Consider the following 26,418-nt stretch of genomic DNA (forward strand, 5'->3'; position numbering starts at 1 on the left):
GCAAGATCGCAAACCGGTAATTGAAAAGGGGGGTGGGGAGAAGGGGCAGACGGAAGTTGAACAGGGGAACTTCTTCAATTTCACAAAATGAGCCGCAGCAACGCGTGGCTGGGTTAGCTAGTAATAGTAATAATAATTTATTACTTATACCCCGCCCATCTGGCTGGGTTTCCCCAGCCACTGGGCAGCTTCCAACAAAAGATTAAAAATACATTAAAACCTCAGTCATTAAAAACTTCCCTAAACAGGGCTGACTTCAGATGTCTTCTAAAAGTCAGGTAGTTGTTTATTTCCTTGACATCTGATGGGAGGGCGTTCCACAGTGCCACTACCGAGAAGGCCCTCTGCCTGGTTCCCTGTAACCTCACTTCTCACAGAGAAGGAACTGCCAGAAGGCCCTCGGAGCTGGACCTCAGTGTCCGGGCTGGACGATGGGGGTGGAGACGCTCCTTCAGGTATACTGGGCCGCTGCCAGTCAGTGTAGACAGTACTGAGCTTCTTGGACAATGGCCTGAGTTGCTGCAAGGCAGCTTCCCCTGATACTTTTTAAACCAGCCCTTCATAACCATGAGGACTAGAATTGTCGTTTATTGTTAGGGAAAGGGCTGTGGCTCATGCGCCCACTTTGCATGCAAAATGTCCCATGTTCGATCCCCAGCATGTGCTGGAAGGGCTGGCAATGTCCCCTGCCTGAAATTGCAGAGGGTTGGGCTAGATGACCTCCTGCAATTCTACGATTCTGTAAAACACCGGAGAGCTACTTCCGGCAACTGCAGAAGATACCCAGGTTCCTGTGGGAAACCAGAAATCAGGATTGGAGCTATGGTTTTCAGCAACTGGTATTCAGGAAGCGTATTTGCCTTTGGCTATGGAGGGCAGAGCATAGCCATTGTGGCTAATAGTCTTCTCTAAGGCTGAATCTACACATATTTTAAAAAAACGCTGTGAATTTTTTTTAAGGTTTTAAAATACATATGCAATTTGCCATTAGCTCACCATCGCCATCTGGTGTCACCTTTGTGTAATGCACTTAAAACACACTTAAAACGTTATATTTGCAGCCACGTAGCTGAGTCCTCCGTTGGAGATGCTGCCCGTAGAACATGTCCCCTCCTGATCTCTTCCCTGTTGGGGAGCAGTTCCTTTATTTGAGAACACGTACGCTTGCAAAAACAACTCCACCTTCCTGCCCCTCCCCCCGGCATTTCTGAGAAAACAAGCAACTTTCCGTTGCCAACCTTCGAACTGGTTGCACAGTTTTGTGGGTTTTTGCGTGTTCCCTGACGGGAGGATGTTGGCGGCACACGGTGTGTATCAACAGAGGGTAGTTGCCTCAGAAAAGTTTCCTTCCTTATAAAAAAGGACCAGTTGAGATCATGTGGTTTGTGTGTGTGGGGGGGGAAGGGTTTACAGATTTACCTGCATCCTAACTAAGACCAGAGTAGATCGAGTTGATCTAAGCAACGCAGTCAAGTCCATAGGGGCGATACCACTTTGAACAGGCATGGCTTCCCCGCAAAGGATTCTGGGAGCAGTCTGTTGTTCGGATGCTGAGAATTGTTAAGCCATTTTTCTCACAGAAGCTGCAATTTCTGAAGTTCCCTGGGAAAAGGGATCGACCGTTAACCCATTTTGGAAAGTTACAGGTGGGTAGCCGTGTTGGTCTGCCATAGTCAAAACAAAATCGGAAATTCTTTCTAGTAGCACCTTAGAGACCAACTGAGTTTGTTCCTGGTATGAGCTTTCGTGTGTATCTGAAGAAGTGTGCATGCACACGAAAGCTCATACCAGGAACAAACTCAGTTGGTCTCTAAGGTGCTACTAGAAAGAATTTCCGATTTTGTTTTGTCCATTTTGGAAAATTTAGCTCTTGTGAGGGGAATGCAGGGAGCAGTCTCTGAACAGCTCTCGGCAACCGCAGCAAACTACAGCTCCCAGAATTCTTTGGGAGAAGGGTTAGGACAAGAGCCAAGTAATTCTAGTTTTGGAACTGTAACGTCTTCCCTGTTGAGATAAAGGCCACATCCACACCCATGCATTCAAAGCTCTGTGGTGCTCCTTTAAAGAATCATGGCTTCCCCCCCCCCAAAGGATTCTGGGAGTTGTAGTATGTTAAGGGTGCTGAGAGCTGTTGTGCACTCTCCTCACAAGAGCTAAAATTCCCACAGCGCCCCCCGCTTCCCCTGAGCACCCTTAACAAACCACAACTCCCAGGATCCTTTAGGGGAAGCCATGATTATTTAAAGAGGTATCCTAGTACTTTGGGGGCCAGTGGGGTGGAGTGGTTAGAGTGCTGGATTACGACCTAGGAGGGCAGGGTTCAAATTTCCACTCGGTCATAGGAACCCCCTGGGAGACCTTGGGCCAGCCCCAATCTTTGCTTGTTTTTAATGACTTTCCTTCAGCCAGATCAAGCCCTATCTTGTTTGCACAGAGAATTTGCTGCCTCTTTTTTTCTGTTTGATTAAGAACTGCTTCCGTTTACGGCTGCTTTAACTGTGCTTTAAACAAATATACTAAACCCGGATTTTAAACAAATGCTTACTAAAACTAAACAAAGGCACCCAAACTGCCGGGGCTAGATATTTTTCCTTGTCCGGCTTTTGCAGCCTCTACTTCCAGCAGGAGATGATATTCTGGCTGGGCTGCAACCCTGTGGACCTCACTTGGAGGTTCCTGCAACCTGATTTGGCAGAGGTGGGTGTCTGCTGGAGGGAAGCTTTGCCAGGCTCTTGGGGGGGGAAAGGGGGGGCCTGATTCTTCCAGCTGCTGGCAAGATGCAGCGCAGCTATTATTCAGCAGCAATAACAAGCCACCCATCCTGAGCGGGGCATGGACCACCCGCTTGGCCCATGAATACCGCCGGAGTCAGTGTGAGGTTCAGCAGATGTTTGTGAAACATTGGCCACCTTCACACCAAATGTTTAGAGCACCGTGATACCACTTCAAGCAGTCACGGCTTCCCCCCGAAGAATTCTGGGATCTGTAGTTTGTTAAGGGTGCTGGGAGCTGTTAGGGCAGTGATGGCCAAACTTGGCCCTCCAGCTGTTTTGGGACTACAGTTCCCATCATCCCTGACCGCTGGTCCTGTTAGCTAGGGGTGATGGGAGTTGTAGTCCCAAAACAGCTGGAGGGCCACGTTTGGCTATCACTGTGTTAGGAGACCCCCCCATTCCCCTCCCAGAACTACAATTCCCAGAGTTCCGTGGGAAGAGGGACTGACCATTAAGCCACTCCAGGCCATGGGCCCAATCCAGCAAGCTTGTTTTATGTTGTTGGAACATAGCTGTCAACTTTTCACTTTTCTTGCAAGGAATCCTATTCGAAATAAGGGAATTTCCCTTTAAAAAGGGGGAAAGTTGACAGCTATGTGTTGGAAGCATTTTATCATGGATTCCCCCCCCCCCCAAAGGCACAACTTTCCTCTGCGGTTTTGCCCATGTCACACACTTTTGCAAAGCAATTTCCACTGCTATAATGACTTACTTGTGTGCAGTTTTCACAAATATATGCATTTTTTTTTTTGCACTGGTTACCCTAGTACAGGGGTCAACAAACTCACCTGGCCTCGGGCTGGTTCCTCCAGCGCCGATCGCGCGGCAGGCCGGAGGGTGCGCGTGTGCACACACATACATGTGCGCACACGCTATTTCTGGTGTACTTCCGGGTCAGTGGAGCACCGGAAATAGCTTGTGCATGTGCGCAGGGGCCTTCTCAGACCCAGAACTGCGCCGGAAATGACGTTCGCGCATGTGCACAAGCTATTTCTGGTGCTCCTCTGACCCGGAAGGGGGCAGCTGCGCCGGTAAGAGTGGGCAGCGGGGGTCACCACGGGCTGAATAACTGAGTCCCTCGGGCTGCATTTGGGGGAACCCTGCCCTAGTATATACATTTTGCATACCCTTTGCTCACACTGCATCGCAAAATTCAGAGAGGTGCAGGTTTTGAAGGAAGGCAGCTTTTCGGTTCGCACGTTGTGTTGTAAAGTGTGAATTTTGTAGGTCCACCATTAAATGTGACCTGAATTGAACCCCCACCCCCTGCCATCCCTAAAGAAACATGGGAGTTGTAATCCATCAATGTTCAGAGGGCCACACGTCCCCCTGCCCCGCCCTAGGTGGACCTGTGGGCCTTCATAGGTTGTTGGACTCCAAATCCCATCCTTCCCCCGGCTATAGACTAGGCTGGTTTACCGAGGCTGATGGGATCTGTAGTCCAGCAACATCTGGTGGGCAAGAGGCTTCCCTGTCTGCGCCATAACTGGTATCTGCTTTCACCCCCCCCCCCAAATGCAGCTCACGCCCTGCGACTCTGAAACTCAGCAGAGTGCCATGGATTCTCTCAGCGTACCTTGGGAGTTCTCCTTTTGCAAAGGAGCCCAGCATTCCCTATGAATGGGTCATAGTCCCATCGCGTCGGACTGCAACCCCCCTAAATCCCCGGAGGCTGGGTAGAGCAGAGTGAGCTGGACTGTTTGTGTTGGATCAGATTAGGCAGGAATGCAAATGGCACTTAAGAATTTGGCTTTCTGCCACGGAGAGCTTTGGCTGGCTGATTCGTAGGCACGGCAGCGCCCCCCAGTGGCTGACCTGCGCACCAATCGCTTTCAGGGTGGCAGATACGGTTTGAACAAACCTTCTTTGCAGCACCTGAAATCTTGCTTCAAATTTAGCCTGTGCCTATTTTTGGCCACAAGGGACAGCAGAATGTTCCCTCTAAACTGACCATATATAAGATGTTGTGGAACTAAAACCAGCTTTTTTCCTAACTGGTACAGTGGTACCTCGGTTTTCAAACGTAATCCGTTCTGGAAGACCGTTCGACTTCTGGAACGTTCGAAAACCAAAGCATTTACTTCCGGAAGCATTTAATTCTGGAAAACTCAATACGGAAGCCGCATGGTACGTTCGACTTCCGAAAAAGTGTTTGGAAACCAAACAAATTACTTCCTGGTTTTCGGTGTTCGAAAACTGAAAGGTCCGACTTCCAAGACGTTCGAAAACCGAGGTACCACTGTACAGTGGATGCTCGGGTTGTGAACATGATCCATGCGGGAGGCATGTTCGCAACCTGCAACGCTGCTTCTGCGCATGCGCGGGTCGCAATTTGGCACTTCTGCGCATCCATGAAGAGTAATTTAGTGCTGCACATGCGTGAGCGCTGAAACCCGGAAGTAACCCATTCCAGTACTTTCGGGTTCGGCTCGAGTGCAACCCAAAAACGCGTTCGCAACATGTGGTGTGACTGTAGTACGAAAGGGCAAGCTCACTTGGTCTTTGAAAAAGCGTTGGACAAAGTCCCTCACCAAAGATTCCTGAGTAAGCTGGGAATAAGAGGAGAGGGCCTCTTGTGGATCAGGAATTGGTTAGGCTGCAAGAAGCAGATAGGAGTAAAATAAGCGCACAGTTCTCTGTATGTAGAGATTCCAAAGGTGGAGATCCCCCATGGATCAGTATTGGGACTTGTGTGTCGCTGTGTACAGGGCCGTCTTAAAGGGATCGGCCGCCGTGGTGCGACGATCCCTCGGCGCCCCCAGCGTGCCGCCTCTCCGCCCGCCTCCCTCCCGCGCTGGCTGCCCCTCGGGAGGGGGGGGTGGGCGAGCGGGGGATGAGGGGTGTAGCGCTGGAGTGGCAGGGGGGCTTTGCGTGCCCTTCCCAGCGCTCCAGCTGGGGCTCCGGAGGGCGGCCGGCTTGCAGCTTGCCCGCCCGCCCACGGGGGCGGGGGCGGGTTGGGGAGGGGGCGCCCGGTATGCCGATGGGCTCATGGGGGCGCCCCTGGGGGGCCGGCGCCCTGGCGCACTGCACCACCCAGCCCCTATGACAAGATGGCCCTGGCTGTGTACATGTTTACAAAGCATTTTGAGGATAAAATCACTTGCGCCCGCTCTGGTCCATGGGGTCACGAAGAGTCGGACACGACTGAACGACTGAATGACAACCATACAGTCGTACCTTGGATCCCAAACGCCCTGGAACTCGGACGTTTTGGCTCCCAAACGCCGCAGACCTGGAAGTGACTATTCCGATCTGCAAACATTTTTTTGGAACCCAAACGTCCGATGGGGCTTCTGTGGCTTCTGATTGGCTGCGGGAGCTTCCTGCAGCCACTCAGAAGCCGCGATTTGGTTTCCGAGCATTTTGGAAGTCGAACAGACTCCCGGAACGGATTCCGTTCCACTTCTGAGATACGACTGTACTGTCTTTGAATCTGGAGCCAGGCATGGCATACAAACTGGTGGTTTCCTGAGGCGGAGAGTTTCATCCGTTCTTTATGCATTGCATGGAGAACTTCCTTTTTCCTGTAAAAATAAAAAGCTTGCAAAATAATAATGGCAATGAAAACAATAAACAATAAACCAGGGATGACAATCCTGGAAGGACAAAGTCAGTATCTTTCCACTTATCTATCTGCTGAGTAGAATCTTGCCTGCACACTTGTCTTGATCATGCAAAGGACTATAGAGACTTATTTTTTAATTGTTAAAAAAGGGGGAAAGTTCAGAATTTTGGGGCAGGGGCCTCACATGGCTAAGTCCCCTGGCAAGAGTGCAATCCAATGCTTCCTGCTGGGTGCTTTGCACAGAAAACAATGAGATCTTTGTGTTTAAACCATCCGTTTTATTGAGAAAAAAATAATATACGAAGAGAGGTTCGCTCGCTTTTCCGTGTCGGATGTGGCTTGTGTTTTGGGGGGATTCACAGACGTGCTAGATTTTGGAATGTTTGGGAAGACATTGGTCTTGGTTCGGAAAGGCCAAGAAATGGGGGTGTTTCATGGTTTCGGGGGGACGCCAGCGGTGGGGGATGCCAACACCTGGGTGTGGCAAGCCTGGGCAAGGCCGCCAATGAGGTTCAAGAACTCGCCAAAGTCCAGCTGTCCATCGTTGTTCATGTCGAGCCTCTTCATCATGCGATCGAGGACGCCTGGGTCTTTCTGGTTCTGAAAGGCAGGGAGGAGTTTTAGACGAGGATTCACTCCGCATAAGGCTATGCACCATAGCTGTCAAGTTTCGGATTTGAAAATAAGGGATCAGCAGTCTCCCCTATCCCGGGGACAGTCACATGTCAGTGGTGGGCGGAGCCAGAAGCAAAAGTGGGCGGAGCAGCAATGTAAACTCCAAGCGGGCTCGGGGCTCGGAGCGGAGCAAAGAGGAGGGCAGCCAGCAAAGAGGAGGGCAGCCATGTGCTCCGCGCGATGGAGCCCCATCGTCTTCTTGTCTGATCCCATTAAAACAGGACAGGAAGCAGCAGCTGCTCAAAGGCAGCCAGGCTTCGCCCGCCAGCTAACCCTATTGGCCGGCTGAGGGGCTCTGCGGCAACGGATAGAGGCTGATGCAGGGGGAGGAATACACCCCCCTGTAAGCACGGGAAACGGCTCCCACTTGCTTTGAGGGCTGAGGCTTTTCTCTCCAAGTAGGCGAGGTCTTCCCACCCAGTCCCTGGCCAGCAGGGGAGGAGCTGCTTCCATTAAAAACGGGAAATTTAAGGGAAATAAAAAATAAGGGGGAGCAGCAGGAAACTGCTTGAAATAAGGGAGAATCCCAGGGAAAACGGGATACTTGACAGCACTGCTATGCACACCCACACGCGATGCTACGATAAACAGTCATGGCTCCCCCCAAAGAATCCTGGGAGTTGTAGTTTGTTATGGGTGCTGAGAGTTGTTAGGAGCATAGCTGTCAACTTTTCCCTTTACTTGCGAGGAATCCTATTCGGAATAAGGGAATTTCCCTTTAAAAAAGGGAAAAGTTGACAGCTGTGGTTAGGAGACCCCAAATCCCCTCCCAGAGCTACAGTTCCCAGAGTTCCCCCATGAAGAGGGACTGATCGTTTAACCACTCTGGGAATTTCATACTCTGGGAGTAGAAATGACCTTCGTGTCCTGCGCCTTTCTTGAGCGATGCAATCTGAGTTCCAGAGTATTCCTGCATCCTCAGTTATTTTTGGTGTGTGTCCCCCCTGAGTTCTTGGATTGCTTCTCGACCTTCCCTCCCTCTCTGGCTCCTTGTCTTTACTGTGGCCTGTTTCTACTTTCTCGCTGTGGGAAAGTTGCAGACAGACCTGGAGCTCCATTGGTTTACAAGTTTTGACACCTTCCCAAACCATGGATGCTGGTAGGCTGGAAGTAAGGGAGCCCAGCAGTAGGTGGCGCCACAGTGCCACAGATGGCAGACAAATCCTAGTTTTGCTCCCACCCTCCTCCCTGTTCAGTTCTAGAAGGGGTCAACGCTGAGACTGAGGAGGAGGAAACTGATAGCCAGCCCCACCCGCTGGGCTGTTCATAAGTCAGAAGGCAGGAGGGGGTTGTCTGGGGGCAGGCTGAGGTTGGCGAGGCAATGCCCAGGGGCGTTCTTAGCCCCTTGGCTGCCGGGGGCGGGAAGCCAAGAGGCACCCCTGGGGGCGGGGCATTGCGGTGCGTGCGTGCATCATGACATCATGACACACGCGATGCCCCACTCCCGGGGGTGCCGGGCGGCGGCTTCGGGACACTCCCGAAGCCTCCGCCCGGCGGCGGCACCCCTTCGTGCTGCGGCTGCTTGTGCCTGCATGAGTAGCTGCTGCACGAAGGGGTGCTGGGAGGCGGATTCGGGAGTCTTTGAGGGCTGCAAAGACTCCCGAATCCGCCGCCCAGGCTCCCTTGGTGGAGTGCAAGTCGGGGCAGGGAGGGGGACGGCCCCTCTCCATGCCCCGGCTCCGCAAGCCAGCTAGCAGCGGAGCTCGGCAAAGAGGCAAGGGGTGGGCCAGCCAGGAGGGGGTGGCACCCCACCTGGCTGGCCCGCCACTTGCCTCCATGCCGAGCTGCGCCGCTGGACGGGGGGGGGCTATTTTCGGCGCTGCTGGGGCGGAGCTGCAGGGGCGGCCAGCGAGGGGGGGGTGACACCCCTCCTCGCTGGCTGCCCCTGCGGCTCCACCCCGGCAGTGCCAAAAATAGCCTAAAAAGAATTTTTAAAAAAAGTTTAAAAAGTTGTTTAAAAGCCCAGTGGGCGGGTCCGCCCCCCCGTGTGTGTCACCCCTAGCAGGGGCGCTGCCCGGGGCCCCCCACCCCCTCCGCCCCCCTGCGACGCCCCTGGCAATGCCCCATTCACCCAAAGAGACCAACCTTCACAGCTCCAGAACCTTTAGAAACCATACCTTGCTGAAACTCGCCAGCTCGGTGTTCATGAAGGTCAGGAACTCTCTTTTGGACAGTGAACAGGCGTTGCCATCCCGGCCAGCATAGCGCTGGAAAACGGCGAGGAGCGACTCGATGCAGCGCTCTGTTTCCGTGGGACCGACGGGATACTTGGACGACTGCAGGAACGAGAGAGCGATTTGTATTTAACAGCCTTTCTTTCACGGTTGCAATTACTTAATGCTCCAGAGCAACCCGTAACCTTTTCCAAGTAAACTTTTTTAACTGGGGGTTTCCCCGCAGTTTGGTTGTCTGGTGACTGTTGAAGCTGGTAGGGTAGAAGGCGGGGAGCCCGGCAGTAGGGGGCGCCAGAGAGCGGTGACCACTAATTCTAGCTTTGTCCTCCTGCTCCTCCTCTCTGATGAGTTCGACAACAGCAATATCAAGGATAAGGAGGAGGAAGCAGACAGGCAGGGCCGCTCCCTGGGCTGGCTGTAAGTAAGAAGGCCGGCAGATGGGGGCAGACGGGGGCTGCTGTCGGGCAGTTGTTCCCCATTTACCCTAATGAGAGCAGCCTCCGCCGCCAGAGCTCCTGTAGACTGGTGGCTGGCTTTTCCATGTGTGTGTATTCTGCCACTGATGCAACGATAGTGTTTATTATGCTTTATTAGATGTTCTGCAAGGCTCACCCAGCGCTGTAACACGTAATTGCTGCCTGGAGGGGCTATAGCGCAGCAAACATAGAACACACACACAAAATATCTGTGGATGAACAAGTTAAAGGATTTCAGCAGGAAACCATGGGCCATGAGCTGATCAGAAACGAAGTAGGAACTTAATTTATTTTTAGAATAGTTGGATGTTAATCTGTGAATACTATATTTAGCTGCTAGGCACAGAATCAGAAATATTTTTAAAATCTTTTTCTGTTTTCTTTCCTTTTTCCTTTCTTTTGCTCTTTTTTCTTGTTAGATTAGATTTTAAAAGTATTTCTTTTATTCTGCCGTACAGTGGTACCTTGGTTCTCGAACTTACTCCATTCCAGGAGTCCATTTGACTCCCAAAACTGTTCAAAAACAAGGGTGTGGCTTCCGATTGGCTGCAGGAGCTTCCTGCACTCAAGTGGAATCTGTGTCGGACGTTCGGCTTCCAAAAAGTGTTCGCAAACCGGGACACATATTTCTGGGTTTGCGGTGTCCAGGAGCCGATTTGTTTGGGAGCCAAGCCATTTGACAACCAAGGTTCCATTGTATTATAAAAAGATATGGGTAATTCGTATTGGGCATGAACTTCTCTGTGTGTACAATTTTGCAGCCGCAAATGGTATTGAAAACAGGTTTGCGGATAACCATCCCGATATTGTTATCTTTAATGCATAATAAAAGGAACATCTGGAAGCAGCTCCCCCCCCCCACAACCCATAATCTGTGTTTGCATTGGATTCGAATCATTTGTAAATCTGAAGTTAGAATCATAGATTCATAGAATCATAGAATCCTAGAGTTGGAAGAGACCCCAAGGGCCATCCAGTCCAACCCCCTGCCAAGCAGGAAACACCATCAAAGCATTCCTGACAGATGGCTGTCAAGCCTCCGCTTAAAGACCTTCAAAGAAGGAGACTCCACCACACTCCTTGGCAGCAAATCCCACTGTTCGGAACAGCTCTTACTGTCAGGAAGTTCTTCCTAATGTTTAGGTGGAATCTTCTTTCTTGTAGTTTGAATCCATTGCCCCGTGTCTGCTTCTCTGGAGCAGCAGAAAACAACCTTTCTCCCTCCTCTATATGACATCCTTTGATATATTTGAACATGGCTATCATATCACCCCTTAACCTTCTCTTCTCCAGGCTAAACATACCCAGCTCCCTAAGCCGTTCCTCATAAGGCATCGTTTCCAGGCCTTGGACCATTTTGGTTGCCCTCCTCTGGACACCTTCCAGCTTGTCAGTATCCTTCTGGAACTGTGGTGCCCAGAACTGGACACAGTATTCCAGGTGAGGTCTGACCAGAGCGGAATACAGTGGTACTATTACTTCCCTTGATCTAGATGCTATACTCCTATTGATGCAGCCCAGAATTGCATTGGCTTTTTTAGCCGCTGCATCACACTGTTGACTCATGTCAAGTTTTAATGAAGAACATCAGAAGGCTAGGCCAATGGCCTGCCTAGTCTAGCATCCTGTCCTTGCCGTGGCCACATACCCCCGAGAACATAGGTCTCTGGATAGACTGCTTCTAGACCTGGAGGTTCCATAAGGACACCGGAAAACCCTGGCTGGATCAGGCTAAAGGCGGTGGGGGGCACCTAATCTGCCAGGACCTTAGCCCTCTTTCCACCCGTGGTTCCCAGCAACTGGGAAGCCTTCCTGCCTCCAAACAGGACTTTTGGCAGAGCAGGGTTCAGATTCTCGCTCGGCCATTGACCCTGAGGCCCGTCTCTGTCTCTCAGCCTAACCTACCTCACCAGGTTGTTGTGAGGATGAAATGGGGATGGAGAGAACCGTGCGTGTCCCCCCCCCCCCGCCCCTGGGAGGACAAAGGTGGAACGGTTACACAGAGATCAAATCCGAAGAAAAACAAGGTGCCCTCATTCCACCCTCTAGTGGCCTTATGTGTCCTGGCAGCCTCTGAGTGTGTGTGTGTGTGTGTGTGTGAGAGAGAGAGAAGCCCTGGGGCAGAGATAGGGTGGGGTGGGGTGGGGGGTCATGGGTGATGAGTCATTTTTGGGAACTGCTCCCGCGGTGACTCTGCCCTGCCAAGAAAGACTGTGTGAAACGGCCTGTTTGCTCAGAGCAGAGGAATGAGCGGACCGGGTGGGCGGAGGGGAAGCTTGGGCGTGCCCGGATGAAATTTGCGGGTTGCGTCTGGGGGGTGGGGAGGGGAGGAGAAGGAGGCAAATGATCCCTTGGGCCTCCTTTCCAGCCTAGCCATTTTTTTGCCCTTGTGTGACGAAAACCTGGAAGGCAGAACATACTGAGTCAGGCCGTCGAGATCTGCCTAGCTCAGTCTTCTCGGCACTGACCGGCAGCTGCTTTCTAGGGTTTTGGGCAGGGGGTAGGCACCTGGGGGTCAAACCAGGGACCTTCTGCATGCAAAGTGTCAGCCTTAGATATGCCTCTTCCCCCCAAATTAAAGTAAGATTCCAGTCCTCATGTTTCCAGGTAAAAGGGTTTTGAAGGAGGGGCATTTAAGATGTCCAAGTTTGTTTGTTTTTTTTGCAAGGGATGTAGGAAGCTGCCTTATGCTGAGTCAGGCCATTGGCCCATCTAGCTTGATACTGTCTACACTGGCTGGCAGCATCATTCCAGGGTTTCAGACAAGGGAGATTCCCAGCCCTACTTGGGTCCTTCTGCATGCAAGAGAGAGGCTCTATTCCCTGAGCTGTGGAATTTCTGCAGTTGCTAATATATGACTAGGGGTGTCGCGAGGAAATGAATAGGGACTCCTCAGTTGCGGTTCCTTCACTTCGGGTCCCTTCGAACTCTTAAAGTTCTGCGATTCTTTAAACAGGATAGGGGAAAGGACAATTCCTCATGGATTCAGGGCTCTAGGTCTTTCCCTGCCAGGTAAGGAACTTTCCAGCCTGTTGGGTTTCTGCCTGTCGGAAGCGCAGCTACGTTGCGAGGAAGTAGAAGTTGGCAACCCCTCGGATGAGCCATGCAGAGGGCAGGAACAGCTGGCACCATGGGGGGGGGGGAAGCATGTTTGAAAGGGAAGTATGACGAACAAGCAACTCTTCCTCATTCTTCCAGCCGCTATTGTCTCCTAAGTCCCGTTCCCAGGAAACGCACGTAGCTAAAATAAACGGGGCTTTTTCAGCTGAAGGTCGGAGACCAAGAGGAAAGCTGCCAGCTCCTCTCGGCGCTTCCGTAGTCCAATATCCTGGTGGCTCGAGCGAGGGTTGGGGGAGAGAACAGCAGGCTAAGATCACAAGAAGAGCCCTGAAATTGGATCAGGCCCCAAAGGGGCCCATTTGGTCCAGCACCTTGCTTCTGGCAGTGGCCAAATACACTATAGGAATCCCAGATAGACTGCCTGTGGACCTGGAGGTTCCATAAGAACATCAGAAAAGCCCGGCTTCCAGATCCGGTCTAATCCAGCATCCTATCCTCACAGTGGCCAACCAGACACCCCAGCGGGGAGCCTGAAAGCAGGATCCGGGGGGCAACAGCAACCCTCCCCACTTGGGAGTCACAGCAACTGGTATCGAGAGGCTTCCTGACTCTGAAGGTGGAGAGAGCATGGTTTCACTTGGGTGCAAAATTGCCACCCCCTTCGGAATAATAATAATAATAATATTTTTTTATTTATACCCCGCCCTCCCCGGCCAAAATCGGGCTCAGAGCAGCTAACATCAAGTGTACAACACATTAACAAAAAACCAGGCAATCAATTAAAATAAATCCTAAAATCAGATCAGGATTGGAATAAAATCCAATCAGATGGCAACCCGCAGATTAGGGTTGGGAACCTTAAATGCTCTGGGCTGGTCCTGTTTGGGGCCCAGAAGGAGTCGGGAATAGATCCATGGCGTTACGGTGCCTGGCGCAACAGCTCTTGCCAATTGGGCAATTTTATTTATTTAACTTTTTGGCTACAGCAACAGCAGACCGCTGAAAGGAGGCTTGGCCTTCTCCTGCATGTTCCAATAAGAACTTGTTCGAGGTAGAAAACTGAAATGCGGCACACTCCCGGCACATGTGCACCAAAGCAAGAGACAGACAGCTCAGTGCGTTGGTGTGGGAGATCCACCTTGGGAGAGGCTCAACAGGTGAAGCTTTTAACAGTAAGGCGGAAACAGCACCGGGGCAGGCTGTACCTGTTGAATATCTCTCGTTGCACAGATTAAATGGCGGATTGCCGCCCTCTCCTTCGTGGTAAAGGTGCCCATGCTACATGGCAGGCAGAAACCCAACAGGCCTTGCTGTGCACGCACGCAAGAAACGAAAGCTTCACCTGTTGAACGACTGCCAGAGTGGGAATCCTGCTACATGCTGATGCCTCCCTGACCTGGGATCTATGGCGCTTTGCTGGCCTCAAAATGCGCATTGTCTTCTACGGCGCATAGAGGCACACAAGCTGCTGTGCTGTGCGCGATGGGTGTGTGCATGTCTCAAGGTGGCGAATGCAGCCACGCCCTTACCTAGGTCTCCTTTGAACACAACTGAAACTAACCGGGAACGATTCCAGAGGTCTTTTCTTCTTATGAAAAGCCCTTCTCCTGATATTAGGCCAGTTTTTGAGTCCTACTCTTGAGTGGTTATGGTGGGATGAAGCCAAATCCCCTATCTGTGGCCTGAAGACCCTCAAGGAAGCCCTTAGAGGGAAGACATGCATCTCAGACGTCAGGCGTGCTCGCCATGTTTCAAAGTGTAAGGGAGGCGCACCTCTCTCCAAACATCAGAGCTCCCCCCCCCCCAGCTCACTGGAACTCCGTTCCGGCACCTCTCAGGCGGGGGCCATTGCCATTATAAGAGAACGAGGGAGGTGTTCACGGTGACATCTAGGCAGCTCATTTTCTAGAAAAACACCATGGCCATGCATGGCTCTCTGGCGCATAGCTATGCGCCGCCATGCGCCTTCCCTTCCCAATTGAAATGTTGGCTGCAGGGAACGAGCGGCGTCTTCCATGCGACAAACACGAACGAGCAAGGAAAACTAGAATTGGGGCCCGCAGGGTTGAGCTATGTGCCATGCGTGTCTTCCAGGAGCCTCTGCCGGAGAGCATGAGCTCACCTCTGGCCTGGCTCCTCTCTCCCCCCCCCCCCCAAGCCCTTTCCACTCCCCGCTTTGCCTTCCCACCAAACGGAAACTAAACTTTCCGGGCCTGCTGTCTCGTTAGAGAGAGTTCTCCCTCCCCCTGTCCCTGCGCACCGCGGCGCATAAATCCCGGTGCCCTCTTGCAGGAGTGCCAAGCGTCAGGGCGTCAACTTACCATAGCGCTGGAGAAAGAGTGTCAGTCGACAGGACGCAGAGACTTGGCTGGCTGGCTGGCTGGCTGCTGGGTTGGAAAGCTAGCTCTGAGCGAGGGATTTGATGCGCAACGGGTGGCTCTGTGGCCCCACCCCTCCCGGCCGACGCCCTGCTCCCCTCCTGTTAAAGAGACGCCCCCCCCCTTCCCCTCCTCGCTTGAGCAATTGCTTTGAAATGACAAAGCCAGACTTGCCTGTTTGGAGAGCATACAAGCGCCACCTACCCCTTTTCGCTCAGGAATGTGAGGCGGAGGGGGGAGGCAGAGAAAAAGTTTGTTTCTCTTGGCTTCCCTGTTATCTCTCCCCCCCTTCCTCCTTCCCTCTTTCTGTATATATAAATTTTCTGGTTGCTGCGCTGTGCAAGCAGGCAGGAATCCAACAGGCAAGGCTCCCCTTTTCTCAGAGGTTTTTTTTTTGGGGGGGGGGACGGGACTCTGAGATGCAACTTCTCAGCTGTAGCCTCCGTCCGGCTTGATCAAAATATTTTCCAAGTGACAACCCTTTAGATATTCAAAGTCAGCTCCGATGTTTTTGATCTTTTATATTTGTTTTATGGTTCTCTTTTTTAGGCTGTCTTGGAAATCTAGATTAATAAAATTACGTTGTTGTTGTTGTTGTTTTTTTTTAAATTAAAATAGATGAAACCAAAATGTCTACCCGTCGATGCTGCGTTGTTGTTTTTTAAACCCTGCCAGAGTTTAATTACTTGGTAACAATCATCTATATGTTTTTAGCTCTTAAAGTGAGGTACAAATAAATATAATTGTAGCAAAAGCAAGAATAAATTGAGAACGTCAGTATTTGAGATATGTGAACCAAGAAATTGCTATTTGCAGTTTATTGGAATTGTGCTAATAAAGGTTTTGAAAATATACCTGTGCCGGTTTTAAATTATTTACTTGTTGCATTTCTGTCTTGCCGTACCTCCAAGGAGCTCAGGCACATGGTTCTCCCCTTCCTTGTTTAATCCCCACAACAACCCTGTGAGGTTGGTGAGGCCGAGACTGATCCAAGGTCACGCCAGTGGAGATTCGAACCCTGGTCTCTCCCACGTCCTAGTCCAACACTCTAACCACTTCACCACACTGGCTCTCATGTGAGAACGTCCTTGACTGTATAAAGTCATGCCAAGGCACAGAGGCAGCGCGGTGCAGTGGTTAGGGCGCTGGGCTAGGTGTGGAATGGAGGCCTGCGTCCAAATCCTGACTTGGATATTATTTATTATTCATTCCTAAATTTTATACACTGCTTGATTGCAATGAAACACACACCTCAAAGTGGTTTGTAAAAAGCTGGCCAGGTGACCTTGAGACAACTGCTATATCAACAAAACGCATGGAGAGTTTTGGGACTACAGCTCCCATCATGTCTGACCACTGGTTCTGCTAGCTAGGGATGATGGGAGTTGTAGTCTCAAAACATCTGGAGGGCCGAGTTTGGCTACCGCTGGTAGCAGCTGGATCAGACCAAAGGGCCCCGATTCACAGGCTGAATAGGTGGCAAGCCAGCCCAGCAGTTTAGAGGCAATGTCAAAGCGACATTGAGACACCGTCCCAATCTCTCAGCGGCCCTCAAACTCCAGTTTTAGCTAAGGGCTGGAGAGGATCGAAGGAGACAGAGCTTCAGTATTTTGCAGGCGAAAGAGGACATTCCTCTTGAGTAACTGGACTCCTCCTGTCATCAGACCAAGAACAGTTTCCCCATCTCCACTTTTATTACCCGTTGCCAAAGGCTCTTGGTCGCCTCTGCTGTGTTCACGCATTCTGCAATAGCCAGTTCCTTATTATGTTGCCAAAAAAAGAAAAAGATGTGCGCCGAAACAAAAAGTTGCAGTACAACCTCTTGCCTATCAGAAGTGCTGGAGGCTTCTGGACAGCCATTCCTTCCAAGCAGGGCTTTCCCCTCTCTCCCCTCTCTCCCCTCTCCAGTTTCCCTCTCCCCATTTCCCCCCTTTTCAGTCAGATACCCAACATTCAGGGTCTACTGAGCATCATGGGTCATATGGCTGTGTGTGTGTGTGTGTGTGTGTGTGTGTGTATTCCATTCCTTATCATTGTGAAGATCAGCGGAACGGGCAGTCAATGAGTGTTCCCATTGTGATGGGTAGCAATTTCTTCCATTCTCATCTATAGCCCACCTTTCTTCCAGAGAAGGACTTGGGTGTGAATCAGAATTCTTTATTGTTTTGTCTTTATCTTTAGTGTGTGGCCATTTATTTAAAAGGTGTTACTTTTAAAAAAAAAATTCAAAAAGTGCATCATTAAACACGTATGTGCACTAAACATGGCGAGGCGTAAATAAAAGAGAGAAAAAGAAGAAGAGAAACAGAACCCCTGTAGAAGGGAAAATAAAGGGGGGGAGGGGGAAAAACCCCCAAAACTGTATATTTTACAAGGTTGTTATTGTACTTCACCAGAACTTAACCTGTTTACAGTCTTTCTAAGAATGGATTCCAAATATCATTGAATTTGTCTGTGTTTATATGCAAGTTATTCGTATGTTGCAAGTTTGTATAAGTCTTCAATCCAATCACAGAAGGCAGCCGAATTTTTATTTTCCCAATTTATCAGCATCAGTATCTTTGCCGTGGTAAGGGCACGGAGCGTCCACTCATATTGTCCTTTTGTAAGGTTCCACGTGCAGGGTATATCTCAGGTCGGGGACAGAGAGTGGTGCTAGGGAGGGAGTTGTCGCCGTGACACTCCTTGGTGTGTGGAGTTCCGCAGGGCGCAATCCTTTCCCCGATGCTTTTTAATATCTTTATGCGCCCTCTTGCCCAGATTGTCCGGAGTTTCGGGCTGGGTTGTCATCAATATGCTGATGACACCCAGCTTTATCTACTGATGGAAGGCCGCCCTGACTCGGTCCCGGACACACTGACCATGTGCTTGGAGGCTGTGGCTGGACGGATGCGTGGGAGCCGGTTGAAGTTAAACCCTTCGAAGACAGAGGTCCTCTGGCTGGGTCGAGACGACATGGGGTTCGGAGGCCAACTCCCATCTCTTGCAGGGGTGCAATTAGTGCCAGCGCCTTCTGTCAGGAGTTTGGGTGTAACCTTTGACGCCTCACTTTCTATGGAGGCGCAGGTTACAGCTACAGCAAAGGTGGCATTTTTCCATCTCCGCCGTATTAAACAGTTGGCCCCCTACCTCTCTCGCCCTGATCTGGCCACTGCGGGAGGCAGTGGGAGACAGGAGTGCCTGGCGTGCTCTGGTCCACGGGGTCACGAAGAGGCGGACACGACTGAACGACTGAACAACAACAACAACAACAACAATATTCTGCTTTTACAGGCTGTTTGTAAGGAAGACCTTAAAAAACAACAACCAAGAGTCGATATCTGGTAGGCGTCAACTAGCGGGAAGTCTTTGCCCTCCCCGTGACTTTTTGGGATTTGGTCACTTTGCAGAGGTCCTGCTAAGATTTCTTACCCTGCAATGTGCCCAGACAGAAGATCTTGTGGTTGTGACGCTGTTCCTCCCAGGGCAAGAGTCTTGCAAATTTCAGAAGAAATGATGAAAGAGGCCCTGGTGAAATTCAAAAGCCCCATAACGTTCTCTAAACGGAGAACCTCTATGTTATACTTACAGAAACAATGTAATGAAATGGACTCACTAGCAGGTTTTGATTAAACACAACTGCCAAAATAGACACAGAAAAATATATACAACGATGTTCAAATAACAAGAGGATAATAAGAATTAAGAATAACAAAACAAGCAGGAGAAATCAATATGTACAAAGCCAGAAGAGGAAGTTGAGGGAAGTTGTGGGCAGTGGGGGGGGGGCAAATGGGAATTGTATTTTTCTGTTATGTGATATGACATTGTGATGATAAAATTATGTAAAATTTTATCAAAATTATTTATAAAAAAGGGGGAAAAAGAGTGGAAAATTCTCACTGCCCTGGGAAAATTTCAGACATTTTTCTTTTAGCTCAACCTTCGATGTAGGGCTGGAGATGCGCCATCTGAAATCCCAGAGAGCCGCTGCCTGTCTGTGTAGACAGTATTGAACTAGGTGGGCCAATTGTCTGACTTCATTGAATATCGATTGTTCTGATGGGTTTGTTCTTTGCTTTATTTGTGTTCTGCTGTGTTTCATACGATAGCAATTGCAACTTTTTAAAAAAATGCTATTACGATTATTGTGAGCCAGATCCAGATATTAATGTGGTTTAATACAGATATTGAATCGAACCAGTGTGAAGCCACTTCTCCTTTAAACCAGCCCTTCTTAAGGACAATGAGAACTGGAAACTGGATTTATTTTCAGGGGAAGGGCCGCAGTTCAGCCTGAGATCCCGTGCTCTGCATGTAGAAGGTCCCAGACTCAACTGGCGGAGTTGGGGCGAGGCTCTGCCTGAAACCCCGTGGAGAGCTGCCAGTCAGAGTCTGGGCAGCGTAGGCCGAGATGGACCAATATTTCAGTATCCTGTGTTCCTGTAGGGAAACAAAACAAAAGAAAAACAAGTCTCTGCACCTGGGATACCTGGGCAGATTCCAAAAAAACATCGTGGGGAAAACGAGGGAGTGCCTGGCGACTGGGAGGAAACAATGGCTTGGTTTCAGAACAATGCCAGGGAGTTGGTGGAAGAAGCAGCAGGGAGACCAATTGCAGCATGAAGGAAAAGTCAAGCTACACACCCAGGAGTGTGCAATTGTGTGTGTGCGCTAGGCTGTTCTCTTGTGCATTTTTTTTTTTTTAATTCTCCGTTCCACGAGGGCAAGTCCCAGCAAGAATGAAGGGGGAGAAATCAATAAACTTCACAAAATCCCTGTGCAAACTTTCCAGTGACTCATGCTGTGAATCATCGTCTTCCCGGAGGCAATTACCGTATTTTTCCGTCTATGCCTCCTCTTTTTTGGGACTCCAAATTGAGAAGATGGGGGGTGGGGGGAATTGCCCCCATGTATTAAGACAACCCCAATTTTTAAGCTTAATTTTTCAAGAAAATAACCTAGTCTTATACACCGGAAAAATACAGTAACCAGCTGTCAGATTGTTGACTTTCTGACTCCACCTGGTGGCCGAGAATAGCCATCTCTACCGGCTCCTTTCCCCTATTATCCTTTCAGGTGGATTTCTCGTTTCTTGCCCATATCTGCATTGGATTTGAAATTGTTCTTGCGTAGGATGATACCTTTGTAAAGCGTTTTTTTAAAAGAAGAAGTTATAATTGCTTTTATGGATGAAATGCCCTCCCACCAGACGTCAAGGAAATAAACAACTATCTGACTTTCAGAAGACACCTGAAGGCAACTCAGGAAAATTTTAATGTCTGATGTTTTAGAATTTTTTATTTTTATTTTTTTTATAAGAATTTATTGACATTTTTACTTATAACAACATACAACCTTAACCACACCTACATTTATACACATACAAAACAAATACAATTACACATCTAATACAAAAATTGCCATGATTTTTCTTCTTAATTAGACATCTCAAAAAAAAAAAAAAATTCCTTTTCCCAATCTTGACAGTTGACTTCCCCTGCCTTTTCACCTTCGAGTTTATATCCATAATCTACTTTTTAACCTCTTCATTTAAAAAATTAAACTTAATTATATATATAAAATAAAACATTCATCTTAATCTTCATCTTAATCTTAATCGTCTTAATCTATAAACTTAAACCACTTAAATTGACTTTATTTATACTACATCCTCATAAATCCTCACAAATCATCCTCATCAAATCTATCTCTTCTATCCTTTGGACTGCTGCTAATAACATAGAAACTTGAAATATCTCTTTTCATGTTCAAACAAATAATAAAACAAACTATTGTTGACAGTGTTCACCCTCCGATTTCAAAATACCATAACAGATTGCTTTAGATTTTACTTAATACTTCACCCCACACCCCCTCTGTCCATTCTTCTTCTCCTGGTGGCATCAGCACTGAACTTCCATGCAACTTCCCTCTCCCAACGTCCACAGATCCAGGCACAGTCCAAAGCTCTCCTTGCCACGAGCTCCGAGGTATCCAACTCTCCCTCTCTCAGCTTCTCCGGTTCTTTGTAGCATTCCTTTTCTTCTTGTAAATACCTTAATTCTCTGTCCCTGGCCCCCGAGCTCACACCTCGGGGACTGGATATAGCAAATCTTGACATCGCCTTGGGGCTGCCACCCCCAACAAGCGAATTTCTTCTCCGAAGTAGCTCATTCATTTCTTCCCATCTTTCCATCCATCCTCTCAGCTCTTTGACAAGATTTTCTTCCAAAGTGTCAAAAGTTTTGTTAGCCTCCTCTGTGGGCAGTTGGTTCCATTTCAGACCCCCACACAAGACTTTAACTTTTCTGTAAAGTAGTTCCACCTTCAAGGCAGTGAGCCTTTGTTCATCTGTTAGTCCAGAGTTCAATACCAGTTCAAGGACGAAACCCAGCATACTGGCAGAGGAGGAGGAAGTGGGTATCATATTTCTTCCCCTGTCTCTTTGTTCGTCGCCATTTTCCTAAGCTGGAGCACAAACACCGCAACTTTAAATAGAGATATTTTCCGCTAGTTAGCTTCCCAAGAAAAAAGTTTGCCAGTCTCATGTATCGATTTTAGATACTTTATAACCAGTTCTGTGGCAGCAATCCCTCAAATTGGTTAAATTCTTAGGCTCGAAGGGAGGGAGGCAGGCTGCCTTTCTCCTTCCCCCCGGATCGTTCCAAAAACACGATTTCTGGCAAGATTGTTTACTCACGACCACCGGGTTCCTTTAGCTCCATTCTTCACAGGTAGAACTTAGACGCTCACCGCGGGCTTTGCCGCCGCATTTGCATCCCGGTTGGGGCATATCCCCGTAAGCCCGGCTCCGTTGTCCCTTCACCCCCACTCCCCCTTTACAGGGGGGCAGGGGAAGGGTTCGGAGCCTCCGCGGGCGCAGCCGGGGAGCCCAGGGTGCGGGACGCTCTTCCCGCACCCCAACCGGAGCCGCGCGCTGCGGTAGCGCGGCTCCTAACCCCCGGGATGGACAAGGCGCTTCAGACCCGAAGCAGCCTTCGACCACCCGGCGATGGCGTCGCCGCCGGAAGTCCCGTTTTAGAATTTTTTAATGTGCTGTAAGCTGCCCAGAGTGGCTGGGGAAACCCAGCCAGTTGGGTGGGTATAAATAATAAAATTATTTATGATGTTGGACATTGTTTTGAGAAAGTGAGGCATTGGGAAGGAGTGGCTAGTGGATGATCTGCACATAGCCAGTCTTGGAAGCCACACAGGCTATCTATAAAACCAGAGAGTTTGAAGCTTGTGCACAGACTGATCGGCCGCAGAGCTGTGCAAACTGGGGCTACCTGGGGGAGTCGCTTCTCCGCTTCTTGAGCGCTTCCACACGGCAGATTGAAATGCTTTCTTGGTATGTATACAGCGGCACCACGGTTTTTGAATGTAATCCGTTCCGGAAGACCGTTTGAGTTCTGAAATGTTAGAAAACCGAAAACTCAATAGCTGACAGCTAGGCCTCAGGATCTTGCCGTCAGCCAAAGCTGCGTGGCATGTTTGACTTCCAAGGTGTGTTCGAAAACCGAAGCATTTACTTCCGGGTTTACGGTGTTGGAAAACCGAAATGTTCGTCAATGGAGACGTTCGGAAACCAAGGTGCCACTGTACGTTGCTTGCTGTTTTAGAATAAAATAATCTCACTCACTTGTGTATTTTGCATTGCTTCTGAATCTCATTTTAAAAAGAAGCCCCTTGCCTTGGGCAGCCAAGACAGCCTCTTCTCAAGCCGGCCAGGTTGGTGGCAGTCACAGCTTCCTGAGGCAGTGAGTTCCTTGGTTTAACTATATGTTTAATTTTTCAGAAGGAAAGGCGCCGGCTTCCTCCCGATGGCCCTAAAAGTCTTCCAGGCAAAACCTCTAGCCCAACTCTTGTATGGCTCTCAAATTAACCTTTCTGCTAATTTCAAGATCCTCGAAATCGTACAATCAAAATTCTTAAGATCTTTATTTGGTACCCCAAAGAGTACACCTAATTCAGTGTTAAGGCAAGAGGCAGGACCCCCCAGAGTGGAATTAAAGGTATGGGAACAAGCAATATCCCTCTGGTTGAAAATCCATTACAACCCAAAGGGATTGTTACCTCACTTCCTGGCCACAGTCCCCTATCCCCCCTGGCTTATGCAAATAACTAATAAGATCAAACAAATTGGCCAGAACCGAGAATATCTTCTTAACGGAACTTTAAATAAGGCAAAAATTACTATTACTCAGAGACTTCATGATGTCGAATTACAACAAGAAGTTGCCTTACTCCCAGAGAAGTATAGATGTTTAAAATCTTGGCCTAACTTTGCAGCAGCCCCTTATTTAACTAATATCACTAACGAAGCCTATAGATGGGCCTCCTCTAGAGCCCGTTTCGAGACAATGCCTTCAGCAGTGCTGTATGGCAAATTTAGGAAGGTCCCAATGCATGCGTGTCTCTGCCCCTGCATGTCTAACAAGGTAGAATCCGTTACTCACATCCTTTTATTTTGCGAATTCTATAGTGAAGAACGTGCTCGATTTATTTTACCCCTTTTAACAAAGTTTACACCCTTACAACACTATTTGGAATCCTTCCCTGAAATTTTACGAAAATATCTTCTGAAGGATTCTTCAAGTCTAGTATCATATGATGTGGCTCAATTCTGCACTATTGAGAAGCGTAAATCTCTTGTATTGAATAACACACTGTAAAGCTCCTTTGTGTAATTGTTTTATCTCTGGTGATGTTGTTGCCGATTTTTCTCTGTTTGGATTTATGATTTTCTGTGCTGCTGGCTTTTGCCGTAATAAAACTGACTGACTGACTGACTATATGCTCCACAAAGAAGGACTTTCTCTGATCTCTCCTGAATCCCCCAACATTCAGCTTCACTGGATCCCCACAAGTTCTAGCAGGAGAAAAACATTTCTCTGTCCACTTTCTCCATGCAGTGCATTTTTTAAAACAAAAAAACCTTATGCAATATCTCCTCTTTACTTGCCTTTTCTCTAAACTAAAAAGTCTGAAGTGTTGCTGAAGGAAAAGAGTTTTATTTTCTAGTATATTTTCTAAGCTCTTTTCATTATGCTTTCTTGGATGTTAAGTTTTCTCTGTATACCTCGATCTGTAAAAGCAGTTCCTAAATTGGCGTATTGTTAAGTCAGCAAGACAAGAGGCCCCTCACTTGCAGTGCAGAAACATCTGCCAAATGTCTCAAGGTTAAGATAAGGCGAATGCACTCTGTCTGAAGGGAGGTTGAGACAGAGAACAATGCAGCTAGTTTAATGAGTCAAAAATAGACTGGACACTCTGACAAGAAGGGAAAGAGATTTCTCTTTCTGCCCGATGTATTAAGCTTCATATTTTAAGTTAGCTTTATATTCAGTATTAGCCAAATCATATTGTAAGCATCAGGCTAGATATTCCATTGAAGTTCGTTAGGGTATTTTAATTACGTTAGTATGTCCCTTTGCTATGCTCTTGTATTCCCTGCTTGGTGCAATGTTTTGCTCATACCCTGAATGGTCTCCAGAAGTTTCTTGCTAGTTAACTGAAGTCATGCTTTCTTGCTTTCTTGCTGACTGGTAAGCACAGGTGCAAATATAAATAGACCTGAGCGCTAAACCTTGAACAAACAATAGTGGATCTTTGTGCTCATAAGCCAGACACACACATAAAATGATTTCTGTGTTGCCAACTTGTAGGAGGCTTGCCAGGAAACCCCCTTCACATTCTTATGTGATGGACAAGAAGGTGGGCTCTGGGGGAGGCTTGAAGGTCGATTTCCCAGAAAACACGTGAATTCTCGTAAAACATGTGATCTAATTATGAATAAGTTTCGAATTCCTATAGTCATGTATAAAAGGATGTGCACACCAGTTCCTAGGTGTGCAGTTGGCGAATTATTGCCCTGCACCTTTTGCCTTGCATATGCAATCCAAAATAAACCTGTTGTATCCTGCATGGTGTTTTGCCTCTTTGTGTTCATGATCCTGCACTCAAGAGCACAGAAAGGTCCTACATTGCAACCTTTCCTCAAAGGGGGGTCGCTCCACCCCCTTGACCATCTAAGTTGAAAAAGAGAGAATGAAACAGAGGAGTCAATGCTTTCATTCTAGAGCCGTTTATTGTGAAACATCGCATAATACAGAAGATCTATAGCTGCAAGCCCTGCCTTCGTGCCCCTATAGCATTCAAACTCAACCCCCTTGCAAAGGAGGTCAGAGCCAAGGCTTCTGTTGTTCATCCAGCTGCCGAAGGAGGGGTGTTGCGTCCGAAGGGGGCAGAATCTAAGAGGCAGAGCCATTTAATCACAGTCCCTCTGAAGCCACAATCACTATCCCCTTGGCAGAAGCAGGAAAAGAGTCGGGCTGCCACCCGATTCAATCAACGTTAGCAGATTAATCATATATGTTTCAGTCGTGATTATTGAGTGATTATTCGATTTTCGTAAATCTGCAGAGGAGTACAAGCGTTAGCTCTGAAGGAGAAAAGCAAAATTCCATTGTGCTTACATGATCCCTGATTGGCTAGGATCAATGATGCGTGTGGGTGCCTGCATGGTCCCTGATTGGCTGGGAGAACTTTGGGAATGATGCATGTGGGGTACTGGTACTGACTTGGCCCTTGTTTGACCACATGAATGATGCTGACTGGGGTCACCTCAGGAGGAACACCATTTTTAAAAACTTAAATGGCACCGAGGCAGCAGATTATCAACAGAAACAGATGTGACCTGGGACAAACACCTCTGCAAACAAAGATAAAGAAGGGGTGTTGGTGTGTCTCTTTTTTTTGCCCCTCAGGTTTTTGCGGGCAAAAATTAAGCACAGTCCCAATTACAGGTAGTCTAGGTCCTTAATTTAGAACATTTGTTTATGCCAGGACCCAGTCCATCCTGATGTTTCAAAGCATACATAATCTGAGTTGGCTCTGCTGAATGTAGTAGGGCTTACGTCAGAGTAAACACGAGTAAGATTGCGCTGTAAGACAGAAGTGTAAGCCATGAACCACTATGCTTTTCAAGTAGGGATGCTCAGCGTACATATATGGTAGCATGCTAGCATAAATACCAATTACGTGAAGCAAAGGGCTGATTTAGAGCTGATTAGAAGAGCTGATTAGAAGAAAATCCATTGGGGGGAAACAGGCAATCTAAAATAATGGCTGTCATCTAAGAGGCCAGGGGCACATCAATGGTGTGCTCTCCCTGATTGGTTGGGACCACTGACGTAGGGCTGATGAGAAGAGTGGATGAGAACCCAGGAGGGTCATAGACAACCCAAAGCAGGGCTGGGGGACACCTATGGCCCTTCAGATCTTGCTGGACCCTGACTCCCACCAGACTGTTCATTGGCCATGCCAGCTGGG

At 48.8% G+C, this 26,418-nt stretch overlaps 1 protein-coding gene across 1 annotated transcript; it reads right to left on the reverse strand.

Moving 5' to 3' along the window:
* Positions 1-6,596: 6,596 nt before the first annotated feature.
* On the reverse strand, positions 6,597-15,193 carry S100A11 (S100 calcium binding protein A11). The gene is made up of 3 exons (XM_033136307.1): positions 15,046-15,193; positions 9,132-9,290; positions 6,597-6,939 (listed from the first exon to the last, which is right to left on the reverse strand). The coding sequence occupies exons 1-3, from the start codon at positions 15,046-15,048 to the stop codon at positions 6,772-6,774; spliced, it is 330 nt and encodes a 109-aa protein (XP_032992198.1). The 5' UTR covers positions 15,049-15,193; the 3' UTR covers positions 6,597-6,771.
* Between the last annotated feature and the right edge of the window lie 11,225 nt (positions 15,194-26,418).

Source organism: Lacerta agilis, chromosome 17, assembly GCF_009819535.1.
Source record: "Lacerta agilis isolate rLacAgi1 chromosome 17, rLacAgi1.pri, whole genome shotgun sequence".
In the NCBI taxonomy this organism is placed as follows: domain Eukaryota; kingdom Metazoa; phylum Chordata; class Lepidosauria; order Squamata; family Lacertidae; genus Lacerta; species Lacerta agilis.

What these genes read in the sequence shown, in the direction of transcription:
- S100A11 (XM_033136307.1), bottom strand. An exon ending in AGCTGGCGAGTTTCAGCAAG is followed by an intron (nt 6,940 to 9,131) that starts GTATGGTTTCTA and finishes CCTGCCTTTCAG; the next exon opens with AACCAGAAAGACCCAGGCGT.